The 18,107-nt window shown below is 38.2% G+C and overlaps 1 protein-coding gene across 3 annotated transcripts in view; it reads left to right on the forward strand.

Annotated features, from left to right (window-relative positions):
* Nucleotides 1–18,107, forward strand: part of LOC118849937 (ATP-dependent translocase ABCB1-like) — a 496,364-nt gene that overhangs the window by 309,171 nt on the left and 169,086 nt on the right. The window contains exons 9-11 of one of the 3 annotated variants that reach the window (XM_036759042.1): nucleotides 11,101–11,214; nucleotides 14,027–14,137; nucleotides 14,851–14,976. The exons of the other annotated variants lie outside the window; for them this stretch is intronic. Of the exons in view, the coding sequence (XP_036614937.1) occupies nucleotides 11,101–11,214; nucleotides 14,027–14,137; nucleotides 14,851–14,976 (351 nt within the window). The remainder of the gene's footprint in view (nucleotides 1–11,100; nucleotides 11,215–14,026; nucleotides 14,138–14,850; nucleotides 14,977–18,107) is intronic. 3 annotated transcript variants of the gene reach the window in all.

Below are 18,107 nucleotides of genomic sequence, written 5' to 3' on the forward strand. Positions count from 1 at the left end.
GAAGCTGAACAACATTAGCCCAGGAGCTAAAGGTCCTGAGTTCAAATTCTGCCTTTGAGGCTTACCATCTATGTGATCTTGTACAAGTCACTGACCTCTCCTTGGGCCCCCAGTGGTTCATGGGTAAAATGAGGGTGGACTAGATAGCCCCTGAGATGACTTCCACCTCAAAAGCTATGATCCTTTGAAAATATAATCTATGATCTTTATCTTTCACTAGATTTTTGAATTAGATTTTATTTTTAAAATGAACAATTATTTATTTTCTCTCCCTTCCACTTGGCCTTATTAGGAAAAAGAAATCCCTTGAAACAAATCTGCATTGTTAAACAAAACAAATTCCTACATTGGCTACATCCAAAAATTAGGTTTAAAAAATTTTAAGTCTAATAAGAAACTCGATAAATAAATGGAACATTACAAAAATATAAACCAATTAACTTTTAACTACTTGCATTATGGTACATTTTATGTCTTTTGGTTATCCTCTTTCAATCTCTGTTCCTCCTGTGTACCTAGCAGATTTTTTTATTTCTTTTTTTGCTGTTTATTAGTCATATATATGTGTCTTTTTTGCTTTAGCCTTCTTTGTTCTGCATAATTTCATATCAGTCTGTCTTTGATTCTTTATAATTTTTGTGTTTGTCACCTTTGATGGCATTAATATTTTCACTCACTCATTCTACCACATCTTAGGCCTTTTCTGTTCCTCAGACATGCGTAGGTCTTTGTTGTTACAAGCAAACTAAGAGATACTTTTTGAACTGCTCTTTTTTTCCTTTTAATGACATCCTTAAGCCATAGCCCTAGTATCCATTGCCTTAATTTATTTTTCATGTCATATGGCTAGAGCTAACATTTCTAAAACTACATCAGGTTGCCTAGATAAGTTTCAAAAAATATGTTTAAGATTTAAATAGCAATACCTATCAGAGGTTTTTATTTTTCTGTTCTGCACATGTGATCTCTTAAAGATTTAAAAAGGACCTTAGAGATCATTTAGTCCGACTGCCTAATCTTATTTTTGCAGATGAAGAAACTGAGGCCCAGAGAGGTAAAGTGATTTAGCCAAAGAGACACAGTTAGATGTGTAGTGTCTTTGTTTGCCTCATCTCCTAGCTGTGTCTTGCCAGTCTCAGAGTAGATGGTGCATGTACCTGACAAAAACTTTCTGATGAAAGATGCAGCTTCCTTGGCTTACCTCAGGAAAGCTTTCAGAGACCGATAGAACAGTTGTCTGCTGATATTTTTAGAATATGACAGATTTATATTATATTATATTATTATATAATATATAACATAGTATTATGTTTTATATATCCCGTTTTATTTTAAACTTAAATACTAAAACTTAAAAACACAATAAAAAGAAACAAATTATACACTTGAATATTGAAACAAATTCAAAGTAAGAAAAGAAAAATATTATTATGTGCATAGCAAAATGTAAAAGGGGTTTCAAAATATACAACAATAAGTTTCCATTTCAAGAAAGCCTATGTAATAAATGCTACACATTTTGTTCACAGCTGTCCATCTTTTCTTTGCTTCCTTCTAAGTTTTCTTTTGTTCTCTGCTGTGCTCTTTTTACTTTGTTCTTTCCCCCCGCTTCCTCCTGTCCCCTTGCCCAGAAGGCTACAGTTAACTAAGGATATGTGTATATGTGCACATACATACATATATACACACATATATATGCATATACACATATATATACATACACATACAAACATACCTATATGCATACACACAAAGATATATACATATATGTACACATACACACATATACATACGTTAGATACCTATAAGCATAGTCATATATAGATATATACATTCATATGTATCTATGTAAGACTATACTATACTTATTTGTTCTCTCTTTCTCTAAGGGGGGGATAACCTCTTCTCTCATTAGTCCAAGTCTTTCCATATTTTTCTAAGTCCATCAACTCATCATTTCCTACACCACAGCAATATTCCAAACTTATGCTGTCTAGTTATTTTAAATAGTCTAAAACAATATTGATTGATATTGCTGACATATAGTGTAGTTTCCATATTTTTTTCTTTTGATTAAATCTGTTTTGGCTTTAACTTTGAGCTCATGATTGCTATCCCTGCTTTTTTTCCTTAATAAATTCCACTCCTGATCTTTATTTTATATTTGTGTGTATCTCTTACTTCCTATCCTTTCTGACTCCTCTACTTTACTTCTGCCTGATACCTTGCCCTCCTTTTACTTAATATACTACCCCCTCCAAGATCCCTTCCTTATCCTCCCATTCCCATTAATCTAAACACCCTTCTATACCCCTGTTATCCTTTTCCTTCACCCTCCCCTCTGAAAATACTTCCCTTATCCTCTCCTCCTTCCGTATCCCGTCAACCTTTTATTTCTTTCTAAATTTAGAAGACCTTCATACCCTTCAAGATATATATGTATTGTTCCCTCTTAAACGTATTGCCAACAAAAGTAGGGTTCCAGAACTACCAGCCCTCCTCCCCCATCTAATTCCTGTGTCAATTCTTCCTCTCACACCTCAATTATATAAGATAATTACTCTTTTTACTTTTTCCTTAACAGTTTTACTTTTTAGAATCCTATCATACTCAGGTCTACCCCAATCTTTCTTTCAAACTACCCAATTACTAATAATAACCTGAGACATATGTTTTACATTTCCTCATATAAAAAGTAAACAGTCTGTCTTTATTGGGTCCCTTGTAATTAGTCTTTGGTATGTACCTTATATTCCTCTTGGATCTCATATGTCAAATCTTCTGTCAAGTTCAGTTTTTTTCCTTTAACAAAATCATGAAAGTTTGGCAATTCATTAAATGTCCATTTTTTCATTCAGGGTTTTGCTTAACTTTGCTGGGTATAATATTTTGGCCATATCCCCAGTTCTTTTGCTCTTCAATATACAGTTTTCTGATACCTTCAGTCTTTTAGTGTCACTGCTGCTAGGCCTTGTGTGATTCTAACTGTGGCACTATCATATTTAATTTTTTTTTCTTGTTGCTTACTATATTTTCTTCTTGAGCTGGGGGTTTCTGAATTTGCCTATGATATTCCTGTAGGTTTTCCTCATGGATTTTTTCTATTTCTACTTTCCCCTCTTGTTCTAATGCTTCAGGACAATTTTCTTTGATTACTCCTTGTATTGTTGTATTAAGATTCTTTTTTTGATCCTACTGTGATACCTGAGCAGCCAGCTATTTCTAAAAAAAACTCTGCCCCAGTCCCTAACTAAAAAAAAAAAAAAAAACCAGTTTGCATAAAAAAAAAGACTTAGTTCCTGCCATTTGGCATTCAGCAGGTGTCCTCCCCCCTCCCCATCCCTCGACTGTTCTGGGAGTATGTACTAACTGGCCAGGGGAAGGGCTCTGCAATCTCTGTTTGTTTCCTGAGCGGCCTGAGAGATGCTTCTGTCTTGTGTCTACAAACCCAGCTGGAGTGTCCCTTGGTCTGCCTATGACCTTGAAGGATGAAGGCCTCAGTCCCAGACATTCTCTTGAATTAGGTGACTGTTCCTTATTCTTATCTTATGTTGTGGGATGTAAATGGCAAATTGGACACAGAGATCCTGGGTTGTAATTCAGTTGACATTTTGTCAGCTGTCTGTTATGCTATACTTACAATCTATTCAGGAGGTTCCTCTTCATGAATCATGATCACAAAGGTGGAAAAGGCTTGCCAAGGCTGCTAAAATAACATATGTAAGTTTCAAGAGATAAGTAACCACTGCTCCTTGATCTATTGCATAAATTTGATTTCTCCACCCCAAACTCTTGGTCATTTGGATTTGGGTTGAACCCTGAATGGCCGCCGGCTCATAAATTCTCCATTTAAAACTTATACTCTGTGGTGTGTCTCACTCGCTCTTGGTATAACACTACGATCCAATTATTCTTATGTTTTCTCTTCTTCATCTGTTCTCCAGATCAGTTGTTTTTCTTATAAGATGTTTCATATTCTCTTCTATCTTTTTTCATCCTTTGTATTTTGTTGTTATTATTTCTTGGTCTCTTATAATTTCAATGGCTTCCCTTTGCCCAATTCTAATTTTCAAGGAGCCATTTTTTTTCCCTTAAGATTCTAAATCTCCTTTTCTATTTGGTTGACTTTCTTTTCATAATCTTCTTATTTTTACTGGACTGTTCTTATTTTTTTTTTCGTTTTTCCTCAGTAGCTCTCATTTTTTAAAGTCTTTTTTAAGTTTTATAAATTCTTTTTGGATGGGATCCCATTTGATGTTACCCTTTGGGGTAGGAGAGGATTTTTTTGCTTCATTTTCCTCCTCTGAGGACAAATCCTGTCGTCTGTATTCCCACAACTTTCTGTGGTTGTATTTGTTCTCCTTTACCTCCTGCTCATTTTATTTTTTATTTGTAGCAGCTTATTTTTTATAATCAATCACCTCTAGGCCTCTGGCCTCAGACCTCTGGCCTGGAACTGAAACCAGGAACTCTGGTCTTCTGTAAGCACCCACAGCCAGTGGCCAGCAGTGACCCAGCCCCACTGCTTCTACACTCACAGGTGTGTGCTAGTTCCTTCTCACCTAGGGCCAAGTCTCAACAGCACAGGTGAGCCTGGCGTCCCCTATTACCAGAGGTTTCCTCAATCTTCCCCTGCTCAGACACCTGACTCCTCATGTTGTCTGGAGGTGAAAATTCCTGTGACTGAGGCCAAGGCTACCTCCACAAGGCAGCTAACCCCAGAGCTCATTACTTGCTGTTTCAGTGGAACTAGCCTGGAGGTGTTTACTCTTCAGGAGGACCAAATCTCACACTGGGATTTTTCTTCAGATCTTCTCTGATTGTTGCTGGAGAACTATTGTTCTGTCCCAACACTTGTTTATTTTTACCACTCTATGTTCTCCCCGAGGCACTATTTTATTTTGTTTGTGTGGGAAATTGGGAGAGCTTGGAATTTTCTGACCACCATTACTCCACCATCTTCCCAGAGTCCCCTTGTTTGCTAATCTTAAAACCAGTGGGAAGTCAGGATGTTTAATTTTATATAAGACATGTTCTGGGCCTTGCCCATAAAATAATGAAGTCAGACTAGTTGATTTCTGTTATTCCTTCTACTTCTAAAATGTCATTTTGAATTGAGCCAAGAACAAAATCTAGCCTGTAAAAATATCTCACATCGTAGATGATTTATGTTGCCATTTAGAAGAGTATATCTTTCCCTAATCATCTGAATCTGAGGAAAAAATTAATGAATACATTAATGGGAAGTATATCAGTCATTTGTAAGCATGTTAGAAAATGAAGGATTGCCTTTTCAGGGAGGACAAAGGGTTTAATTGATGTCTTTTTGGAGTATGGTTTTAAAAGAAGGGAAATAATCTTCCAGGATATTTTATAATTTCTCTTAGGGAGAACTTCATTTAAAATGATCCCTTACATTCTGGTCACAATTTATACATAGTTTTAGTTTTATTTATTATACAGATCCTGACTGTTTGAGGTTGGAAAAGGACTGAGGACAACAATAACAGTGAGGAGGAGGAGCTGAATCCAAATGCATTTTCTAAAAAATTATTTCAGAACTGTCCAGTGTTGCCAATTAACTAGAATTCCATCCATCTGAAAACCAGTGAACTCCACTGTAGTTAATGCTTCTAGTTGAAAATAAGGGTCCAAATGATGCTTATGACTTGGACTTTCTCCATCAAGAAATTGGGATATAGGTTTATCATTTGAATTATAGTTCATAGACACGTACTGAGTATCAGCAACGTGAAAGGTGCTATGTTAAGTAAATTTTATACCTAGTTCCTGTATCTCCCCATCCTTCCTTGTTGCTGCCATCAATTGTTTTTCAGCTCATCCTACCACCTTTTTCAAAGGTTTCAGTACCTAAAATATGATATTTCCCTCTATTCCATTACCTTCCTCATGGTCTTGAATATTTATATTGATAATCCCTCATATAACCTGATTTCCTAGCCTCCTCAACTAGTTGTCATCATTTCTTCTTGTTCTTCTCCTCCTCCTTCTTCTTCTCCTTCTCCTCCTCCTCCTTCTCCATCTCCTCCCTGTCCTCCTCCTCCTCCTTCTTCTTCTCCTCTTCCTCCTCGTTCTCTTCTTCATCAGCTTCTTCTCCATGTTATTTCAGCCTCATATCAACACACAGCCCATGGAGAATGGCTTCTATTAATTGCTTAGGGCTAGGAAGCACATCTTATATCCTTAGCAGTCCATGAGCAAAGAATAGCCTTAGGATCAGTGGAATGTCAGGGAGAAAATCTGGCAAGAGCATTCAGCCCTGGACTTATTCTCTAAGAATGTAGAAAAATAGGAAATGCCTCACCAACCAACTCATGTTAAGGGGCCCTGGAGGCATCCAATGTAGTGTTTCATGGCTCTTCTAATTCAATAGGCCATATCCCCAGAGACAGGCTAACCTAGGTTCAAGGTACTCTCTGTGTCTTGTTCCAAGTGCTTTGTGGGTCTGCATATACTAAAAACCATGACTCATGAGCTGCTACCAATATATTGACTTTTAATATCCAGAGGACATGATTAGTTCAAAGCAAAGGCATTTAGTGAGAAGAGTAGACATATAAAAGGGTACACATGTAGGGAACATATTTATCTGGGGCTCACATGTGGAGAGGGAACTTAGGTCTCTGTACCACAAAGATAGTCCTTTCTGGACATGTTGTCTTTCTGACTGGTGCCATCCAAAGGCTCATTGGACTTGTGGCTTTAAGTGCTTCTCACCACTTCCAGATTCAACTGAAGTCTTTGCTTTGTAGTACTATGTCTAGAATGCTCTTTTATTTTTTTATTTTTTTTTTAGCTTTTTTTTTTTAATGCAATTTATTTATTTAACATATTTGGTTTTCAGCATTGATTTTCACAACATTTTGAATTACAAATTTTCTCCCCATTTCTACCCTCCCCCCCACTCCAAGATGGCTTATATTCTGGTTGCCCTGTTCTCCAGTCAGCCCTCCCCTCTATCACCCCCCTCCCCTCTCCTTTTCCCTTCCTTTCTTGTAGGGCAAGATAAATTTCTACGCCCCATTGCCTCTGTATCTTATTTTTTAGTTGCATACAAAAACTTTTTTTGTTTTTGAACATCTGATTTTAAAACTTTGAGTTCCAAATTCCCTTCCCTCTTCCCTTCCCACCCACCCTCCCTAAGAAGTTGAGCAATTCAACCTAGGCCACACATATATTATTATGTATAACCCTTCCACAATACTCATGTTGTGAAAGGCTAACTACATTTTGCTCCTTCCCAACCCATCCCGCTTTATTGAATTTTCTCCCTTGACCCTGTCCCCTTTCCAAAGTGTTTGTTTTGATTACCTCCACCCCCATCTGCCCTCCCCTCCATCTTAACCCCCTTTTATTTTTTTTTATCTTCCTCCCTCTTCTTTCCTGTGGGGTAAGATACCCAACTGAGTATGTATGGTATTCCCTCTCAGGACAAATCTGATGAGAGCAAGGTTCACTCATTCCCCCCTCACCTGCCCTCTCCCATCCTCCCATAGAACTGCTTCCTCTTGCCACCTTTATGCGAGATAATCCACCCCATTCTATCTCTCTCTATCTCCCTCTCTCAGTATGTTACTCTCTCATCCCTTAATTTCATTTTATTTCTTTTAGCTATTTTCCCTTCATCCTCAACTCACCCTGTGTCTGCTCTCTCTCTTTTACATATATATATATATCAACACACATGTATATATATATACACATACATACACATACATACATATACACATAGATATATACATACATACACATTCTCTTATATATATAAACATATATATACATATACATATATATACATATATATATACATATACATGCATATTCCCTTTAACTACCCTAATACTGAGGTCTCATGAATCATACTCATCATCTTTCCATGTAGGAATGTAAACAAAACAGTTCAACTTTAGTAAGTCCCTTGCAATTTCCGTTTCTTGATTACCTTTTCATGCTTCTCTTGATTCTTGTGTTTGAAAGTCAAATTTTCTATTCAGTTCTGGTCTTTTCACTGAGAAAGCTTGAAAGTCCTCTATTTTATTGAAACTCCATATTTTGCCTTGGAACATGATACTCAGTTTTGCTGGGTAGGTGATTCTAGGTTTTAATCCTAGCTCCATTGACCTCCGGAATATCACATTCCAAGCCCTTCGATCGCTTAATGTAGAAGCTGCCAGATCTTGGGTTATTCTGATTGGGTTTCCACAATACTCAAATTGTTTCTTTCTGGCTGCTTGCAGTATTTTCTCCTTGATCTGGGAGCTCTGGAATTTGGCAACAATATTCCTAGGAGATTTCTTTTTGGGATCTATTTGAGGAGGCGATCGATGGATTCTTTCAATTTCTATTTTGCCCTGTGGCTCTAGAATATCAGGGCAGTTCTCCTTGATAATTTCCTGAAAGATGGTATCTAGGCTCTTTTTTTGATCATGGCTTTCAGGTAGTCCAATAATTTTTAAATTATCTCTCCTGGATCTATTTTCCAGGTCAGTGGTTTTTCCAAGGAGATATTTCACATTGTCTTCCATTTTTTCATTCCTCTGGTTCTGTTTTATAATATCCTGATTTCTCATAAAGTCACTAGCTTCCACTTGCTCCAATCTAATTTTTAAAGTAGTATTTTCTTCAGTGGTCTTTTGGACCTCCTTTTCCATTTGGCTAATTCTGCCTTTCAAGGAATTCTTCTCCTCATTGGCTTTTTGGAGCTCTTTTGCCATTTGAGTTAGTCTATTTTGTAAGGTGTTGTTTTCTTCAGTGTATTTTTCAGTATTTTTTTGGGTCTCCTTTAGCAAGTCATTGACTTGTTTTTCATGGTTTTCTCGCATCCTTCTTATTTCTCTTCCCAATTTTTCCTCTACTTCTCTAACTTGCTTTTCCAAATCCTTTTTGAGTTCTTCTATGGTCTGGGGCCAGTTCATGTTTTTCTTGGAGGCTTTTGTTGTAGGCTCTATGACTTTGTTGTCTTCTTTAGGCTGTATGTTTTGGTCTTCTTTGTCACCAAAGAAAGAATCCAAAGTCTGAGAGTGAATCTGGGCGCGTTTTCGCTGCCTGGCCATATTCCCAACCAACTAACTTGACCCTTGAGTTTTTCAGTGGGGTATGACTGCTTGTAGATTACAGAGTTCTATGTTCTACGTTTGGGGGGGAGGTGCCAGCCCTGTCAGAGCCGCACTCCTCCTTCCCCAAGGACCCCCAGTCCAGACTGGGCTCAGATCTTCGGCAGGCTGTGCACCCCTGCTGTGATCCGCCACTTAATTCCTCCCACCAGGTGGGCCTGGAGCCGGAAGTAACAACAGCTGTAGTTGCCCCACCTCCGCTGCCCCCGGGGCTGGAAGCCGAACCGGGAACTCCTTCCACTCCCGCAGCTTTTCCCACTAACCTTCTCCGCAGTCTTTGGTGTTTGTGGGTCGAGGGGTCTGGTAACTGCTGCAGCTCACATATTCAGGGCGCTAGGGCCCCCTCCGCCCGGCTTCTGGTCTGGATCGTCCACGCCGCTCAGGCTGGGCTCTGCTCCACTCCGTTCCCAGCTCCCAGCTCCGTGTGGAATAGAGCTCACCCAGTGACCATCCGGGCTGTCCTGGGCTGCAGCCCTGCTTCCCTCTGCTGTTCTGTGGGTTCTGCCGTTCTAGAATTGGTTCAGAGCCATTTTTATAGGTTTTTGGAGGGACTCGGGTACGGAGCTCACTCTAGTCGGTGCTTACCAGCCGCCATCTTGGCTCCGCCCCCCTAGAATGCTCTTTTATTTAAAAGATTACTTATGGTATTTTTTATACAGTTCTTTTAGACAAGAAGCCACTCTTGTCTCATCTTTAAGACAAGCAACAGCCTTAGGACAAAACCTTTCTCACCTTTCTTTTTTTTATGGATCAACTTTTCTTGTTGCAGAGTCTATGCTCATAGGCATTGATCTTCAACAGATCCCTTAGCCCAAGTGCCATACTCTTTAGGACACAGCACAGCATTACTCCAGCTGAGTGCCCTCTGGCTTAATCTTCAATTAAAACTAAATGCCTTAGTCTTTAGACTTGAGGTCTCCAAGGGTAATCTTACTCTAATTCTTGGTAAGCACTCCTTATATGTATTCTGAAAGTTTGTAAAACCTTGTAGAGGAGCAGTAACTACCAAACACTATGGAGTTCAGGATTTTCCAGTTTTCTCTCTCTAAACTTCTTCCATTTTTGCATATAGGCGAGTGGGAGTGAAGTGAGCATAAAGTTACGGTGGTACACCTAAGGCCAGGGGCAAAGTCATTACCTCCTCTACCTGGCCAGCTAAATCCTAAAACAGTTCTGGACTCACCCTATGTCAGTAATCCACAAGGGGGAATTAATTATTCACAAATTTGCAGAAGGAGATCCAAGCTACCTTTTTCTATTATTTATTACAATTAATTTTGAAATGATAGTAAATAGTGTTAAAAAGACACACACCCATATTTTGCAGTTGAAAATGTACTTTAAAAAGACAGTCTTGCCTGGATATGAAGTTTGTATAACATTAAACCATAGAACTTTCTGATTGTTTTATGGTACTCTTCTGAGAACTTTTTTTTAATCTCACAGAATAACTTTCCAAATTTCACATTGTCAGTAATTAACGCCATTAACTTCTTTTGTTTCTCCTGTAACTTTTATCAGTTTTGGTAACTCTTCTTAAATAAATGGCTCCAAGACAATTCTGAAGGAGTCTAGAGAAAGAACTGATGGAGTCTGAATGTAGATTGAGGCATACTTTTTTCTTTTAACTTTATTTTACTTGATGTTTTTGGGGTTTTTTTTTGGTCCACATTTTCTTTTGCAACATAGCTAACGTGGAAATATTTTGCTTCATTACACATGTAAATATACCTCAAATTGCTTACTTTTTCAAGGAGGAGGGAGAGAATATGGAACTCAATGTTGTAAAAAAAAGTTTAAAAATTTGTGTTTACATGTAATTGAGAGAAAATAAAATAAAAATTAAATGTTAAAAATAAAATAAAATAAATGGTTATGTAAAAGGAAAAAAAGTTGTCCAATAAAAAGGATTAGCATCCTAGAAAGGACTAAATAACCTCATATAACTTTCTTCCCATTTACCTAGGTCTTCTTTTCTGTGATAATTGGAGCCTTCAGTGTTGGACAGGCATCACCAAGCATTGAAGCTTTTGCTAATGCAAGAGGTGCAGCCTATGGAGTCTTCAAGATCATTGATAATGTAAATTTCAACTTTTCTCATATAATATGTGTATTCACATCCACATACATACATACATACACACATACACACACACACACACACACCAATTGAGAGTATATTTTATACCCTTCTCTTCATTGTTATCTTAAAGGAAACATGTCAATATTCCCTTAATATAATCCAATATATGAAAATCCAAATTTGTAGATGTGAGGGTACCAAGGGGCCAAGAAAGAACATAAATGTGCAAAGGATGATAAGTCAGGCAGTTTACTATTTACAGGCATGCAAATGTGTGAGGTCCCACAGGCACATATCTGTGGTGGCTGGATTTGCAGCATATCCCAATTGAGAGCCTAAATCTTTCTTGGTTTCTGCCCTTATATCTAATTGTTGTTGCTGGGCAGATTCACAGGGACTGTGTGGGAGGAGGATTCCTCAGTCAGTCAGGTAGTCATTCAGTGGGTAGTCTGGACTGTGCGTCCCCCCTCCCAATTACACTGTGATTACTGAAGTTTGCTAACTTTACATACTTAGATTAGATGAAGTTTGCTAAAGTGATAGTTTGCTAACCTTGCATCCCTAACTGTAAATGTAGCTGACCAAACCAAGTTGCTGGATGCATAAGAACTTCCAAGTGTATCAGACATGATTAATACTATAATATTAATCATAAGGTTACTTTAAACAGAAAGAATTCATAGTATAATGAAAATTTGATTTTATTTATAGAACTCTGGGCACAAGCCTGGGCATTTGCTAAGTGTCCTCCTTAAATGTCAAGAGTTCTTCTGGTTTCTGGCTTCTAGAGAGGACCATGGGGATTCCAGACTCTCATCAACTCCAGCCTTCACACAGCACTGAGTAATGGTCTTCTTTATCAGTGATGAGAGTCTTATGCAAATACCCAGACTTGATCCCTGGGTTACATTTTCTTAATACTTTCTGAGGAATAAGCCTTTGTTATTGTGAATTGTAAACCTCTCAAAAAAAAGAAGAAGAAGAAGAAAAGATTTCAGTTCTGAATTGGTAGCATATTAGGGTAGAAAAGTATTCAAATGAAAATGAAATCCTGGTTTCTAGTGCCAGTTAAGTCACTTCCTGGCTTAGGCAGGTTGGTTCAACTCCCTGGATCTCAGTTTCCCTCATTTGCAGAATGAATGAGTTCAATTAAATTAAATCTAAGTTCCTTTCTATCATTTTAATTTCTGTAAGACTCTGGATTACTTAAAGTTTCTGAGTTCCATCCAATGACCAGCTTTTAAAAGCTTTAAGACTCTACTGAATTTTGACTGTACATTTGTTTTTTTTTCCCCTGAGTTCTAAGCACCCAGGTTATTTTTATTCTTTCTTGGAATAAATGAGCACCTTCTATCTCTTCAGATAAAAAGGGGAGTAATGTGATATAGTAGATAGAGAACAAAGAACCTCATTGTAAGGAAAATCTGGCTTCAAATCCAACCTCTTATACCTGCTGGATGTATGACGATGGGGAAGTCAATTAACTTCTCAAGGCCCATACCCACTGCCATTCCCCCAGGCTACTCTCTAAGACTCCAAAGTTACAAAGCAGATAGGAATTCCTTGTGCCAGTGAAATTTCAGGTCCATCTAAAGGGGGAAAACAATTTTAAGTATGTGTTTTTCTTGGTTTTGGGTGTCTAGGATTGTCACTAGTCTAGAAATCTTATCACAGAACCATATGAGTTTCTAAGTAAGAAAGGACTTGAGAGATCATCTAGGCTTACCCCCAATTTAAAAAAAAGGAAATCCATACTTAGAGTTTAAATGGTTTGCTGGTAGAGATAGGATTGGAACCATTGTCTTGGCTACTCATTCAGTCTTCCTTCTCTATTGTATACAATATTACATTTTAAGTAGGCATAAAAATTGGGACAAAAAAATTAGCTCCATACTTATTCTTGGTATGAATTTTCTCGTAAGGTAATAATGGAGGAAATCAATTGGCTCTGAGTTATTGTTGTTCAGTCATGTTCAACTGTTTGTGACCCCATTTGGGGTTTTCTTGGCAGAGATACTGGACTGATTTGCTATTTCCTTTTCCAGTTCATTTTACAGATGAGGAACCTGAGGCAAACAGGGTTAAGTGATTTACTCAGGGTCACACATCTAATATGTATCTGAGCCTAGATTTGAACTCATGAAGATGAGTCTTCCTGACTCTAAGCCTAGCACTCTACTGTGCTATCTGTCTACCCAAGGCTATGGGTTAGATCTGTACTAAACATCAGTACCTCAAGAACCTTTGGTTCTTTGGGGAGAGCGCTCAGTGTCACTCCATCCCATATTGCTTATTGCAATAGACTCACATCAGGCTGCCCATAGTCACATGGTTCTTTTTCCTCTACCATGTCCATTGCCTTGGGTTCAAGATGCCCTCCATTGACTTTTTTCTTATTTATCTGTACAACCAGATAGGGCTTTAAGTGCTTGTTCTGTATGGGTTACCATGTTTAGAACAGCTTCCAACTCTTCTTAAGCTGTATCAGTAAAAGAGTTTTTGCCATCATGTAGCATTCAAAAAATTACACATGGGTGGTGAATTTTATTTCTTGGAATTTCATTTGTATTCATTGTTACCAGTGAGATATGAGATATGAGCCTGAGTCTTTCTGAATTCAACTCCATCACCCTACTATTCAACACTGTGTCTCTCTGTCCTATGTGATGACTGTATCTCATAATATTACTAGAATTAACTTTTCCACTCTTATACTTGGTCCATTAATACATTGTGCTTAAATTCCTTGGGGAAAAAAAATTCAGTTTGGTAACCCACAAGTATTCTTATTTTTTTATGTTTTATTTAGAATCCAAGTATTGACAGCTATTCAACAAGTGGCCATAAACCAGATAATATTCATGGAAACTTGGAGTTCAAAAATGTTCATTTCACTTACCCTTCTCGGGCAGAAGTTAAGGTGAGAGACTCCAAATGCTCAAATAGATTTATAATCTCATTAATTTGCATATTCCCTCCTGTGAAGCAGAACATCATTCATCAACACCTGCCCTGTTTGTCTCTTGCCTATCTCCACCCATAAGTTCACTGGAAGCTTTCTTGATTTCTTCTAATGTTGAGAGAACACCAGTGGAGGACTTGGGCTCTTCAGCTGTCATCCTTGTTAACTTGTGACTAGCCCATCTTCTCTTCCTGTCATATATTACTCTTATAATATCTTTTATTCCTGTTCTTCTTTGGAGGTCCTTGTCAGTTATATATTGCAACCTATACACACTCCACCTTGTACCTCTCCATTGCCCACTGAGAAATATTCATCTTCAGTTTTTCAGAGACTGTTGTGTACTATGTGTCACAGCTGAACAACACTAGTGGAATATTGGTAATAAAAAGATAGGCCTTTGTTTCCAGGAGAACCAATTTATATATGAAAATAGGTGCACAAATTAAAATAATGAGTTGTTTTATGGAGGAATAATTTCTGTTATGGTCCTGTGTTCATCTGTTTTTGTGTTTTGCTTAGGAACTGTTCAATAAAAATAAATTCAAATGGCATGCTTAAATTGAAACATAATTTTGAACAGAAAACTACTAAACTTCAATCATGAGTTTTATAGGCCTGTTTCTGAGTTGTATTAATATCAATTGTCTTTTTCTTACCTGTCCATACAGATTTTGAAGGGCCTCAATCTCAAAGTTAACAGTGGACAAACAGTAGCGTTGGTTGGAAACAGTGGCTGTGGGAAAAGTACAACTGTTCAGTTGATACAGAGATTATACGATCCCACCGAGGGTGTGGTAAGAATCAATTCCACCAATATTTTTAAAGTGCCTAGTATGTGCTAAACTGTTGGAGTTTCAAGGATGTGGAACGTATGGAATGATCAGGGAGGACTAGCTCCTCTGGTTGGAAGCCTTGCTAAGCCCTTTTCAGGGCTGCTCATGCACCTTTGGTGTCCACCTGTTACCCAACACTCACTTGTGGCTCCAAGAAGCTGTAGCATGTGCAGCAGCTACATCCTTGTAGAACCATCTGGCCAGAAGGACAAAACCAGGTTGAAGGTAGCCAAGAGGTGGCAAACGTGTCAGTAAGCAAAGAGAAAGAGAATGACTACTCTCAGGCATATGAAGACATCTCCCTGGCAGAATGGGCAAATGAGAACAATTTGTTCTAAATGTCCATGAAGGCTGCTGAAGGAGGTGCTATGAAGCTCTTAGAACTTGGTCAGACATAGAAGATGCCAAGGTCATCCCCTGCATCCCAGTCCATCACCAGTCACCTTGACTTTTGTCCTGCTACTGGATTTTGATGACTGTGGAAGAGAGAGTGAGGCTGACAGCTTTGTTCAACTCTGCCTCACTTAAATCCAACTCACTCACAAGTCAAGACATCACCCATTGTAAAGCCATTGGTCCTCTTTGAAAATGAAGGATAAACAACAACAATTCTACTAGGAGGATATAACATATACACAAATAAGGTTTTTTTTTTGTTTTTCTTTAAATAATCATTTATTTATTTAATATTTTTAGTTTTCAGCATTTTCACAAGAGTTTGATTTACAAATTTTCCCCTCATTTCTACCCTCACCCCCACTCCAAGGTGGCATATATTCTGATTGCCCTGTTCCCCAGTCAGACCTCCCTTCTGTCACCCCACTCCCCCCATCCCGTTTTCCCTTACTTTCTTGTAGGGCAAGATAGATGTTTATGCCCCATTGCCTGTATATCTTAATTTCCTGGTTGTATACAAAAACTTTTTTTTGAACATCTTCTTTTAAAACTTTGAGTTCCAAATCTTCTGCCCTTTTCCCTCCCCACCCACCCTCCCTAAGAAGGCAAGCAATTCAACATAGGCCAAACATGTATCGTTATGCAAAACCCTTCCACAATACTCGTGTTGTGAAAGACTATTTTTTGCTCCTTCCTATCCTATCCCCGTTTATCCAATTTTCTCCCTTTTGAAAAGTGTTTACTTTTGATTACCTCCTCCCCCATCTATCCTCCCTTCTATCGTCCCCCCTTTTTATCTCCTTCCTCCTTCTTTCCTGCGTGGTAAGATACCCAATTGAGTGTATATGTTATTCCTTCCTCAGGTAAAATCCAATGAGAGCAAGATTCACTCATTCCCCCTCTCTTCCCTCCCAACAGAACTGGTATTTCTTGCCACTTTTATGCGAGATTATTTACCCCACTCTATCTCTCCTTTTCTCCCTCTCTCAATATATTCCTCTCTCATCCCTTAATTTGATTTTATTTTTTTAGATATCATCCCTCCATATTCAACTCACCCTGTGCCCCCTGTCTATGTGTGTGTGATATATATAAAACATATACACATATACATACACACATATATATACATATACACATACACATTTATATATACATATACACATACACGTATATATACATATACATACATGTATGTGTATATTCCTTTCAGCTACCCTAATACTGAGGTCTTATGAATTATACATATCATCGTTCCATGTAGGAATGTAAACAAAACAGTTCACAATTAGTAAGTCCCTTATGATTTCTCTTTCTTGTTTACCTTTTCATGCTTCTCTTGATTCTTGTGTTTGAAAGTCAATTTTTCTATTCACCTCTGGTCTTTTCACTGAGAAAGCTTGAAAGTCCTCTATTTTGTTGAAAATCCATATTTTGCCTTGGAGAATGATACTCAGTTTTCCTGGGTAGGTGATTCTTGGTTTTAATCCTAGCTCCGTTGACCTCCAGAATATCATATTCCAAGCCGTTCGATCCCTTAATGTAGAAGCTGCTGGATCTTGTATTATTCTTATTGTGTTTCCACAATACTTCAATTGTTTCTTTCTGGCTGCTTGCAGTATTTTCTCCTTGACCTGGGAGCTCTGGAATTTGGCGACAATATTCCTAGGACTTTTCTTTTGGGGACCTTTTTGAGGTGGCAATCTGTGGATTCTTTCTATTTCTATTTTACCCTCTGGCTCTAAAATATCAGGGCAGTTCTCCTTGATAATTTCTTGAAAGTTGCTATCTAGGCTCTTTTTTTTATCTTGGCTTTCAGGTAGTCCAATCTCCCCTGGATCTATTTTCCAGGTCAGTGGTTTTTCCAATGAGATATTTTACATTGTCTTCCACTTTTTCATTCCTTTGGTTCTGTTTTATAATATCTTGATTTCTCATCAAGTCACTAGCTTCCACTTGCTCCAATCTAATTTTTAAGGTAGTATTTTCTTCAGTGGTCTTTTGGACCTCCTTTTTCATTTGGCTAATTCTGCCTTTCAAGGCATTCTTCCCCTCATTGGCTTTTTGGAGCTCTTTTGCCATTGGAGTTAGTCTATTTTTAAGGTGTTGTTTTCTTCAGTATTTTTTGGGGTCTCCTTTAGCAAGTCATTGACTTGTTTTTCATGATTTTCTTTCATCATTCTCATTTCTCTTCTGAGTTTTTCCTCTACTTCTCTAACTTGCTTTTCCAAATCCTTTTTGTACTTTTCCATGTCCTGAGACCGGTTCATGTTTTTCTTGGAGGCTTTTGATGTAGGCTCTTTGACTTTATTGACTTCTTCTGGCTGTATGTTTTAGTCTTCTTTGTCACCAAAGAAAAATTCCAAAGTCTGAGTCTGAATCTGAGTCCATTTTCACTGCCTGTCCATATTCCCAGCCAACTACTTGACCCTTGAGTTTTTCAGCGGGGTATGACTGTTTGTAGAGTATAGAGTACTTTGTTCCAAGCTTGAGCAGGCTCTTCACTCCTGCTCTGATCTGCCACTTAACTCCTCCCACCAGGTGGTCCTGAGGCTACAAGCAACTGCAGCTGTAGTTCTGTAGCTGCACCACCCCCATTACTTCCCGGGGGGCAGAGGCCAAACCACAACCTACTAACCTTCTCTGTTGTCTTTGGTGTTTGTGGTTTGAGAATTCTGGTAACTGCTACAGCTCAC

The sequence above is a fragment of the Trichosurus vulpecula genome, chromosome 5, assembly GCF_011100635.1.
Source record: "Trichosurus vulpecula isolate mTriVul1 chromosome 5, mTriVul1.pri, whole genome shotgun sequence".
Lineage (NCBI taxonomy): Eukaryota > Metazoa > Chordata > Mammalia > Diprotodontia > Phalangeridae > Trichosurus > Trichosurus vulpecula.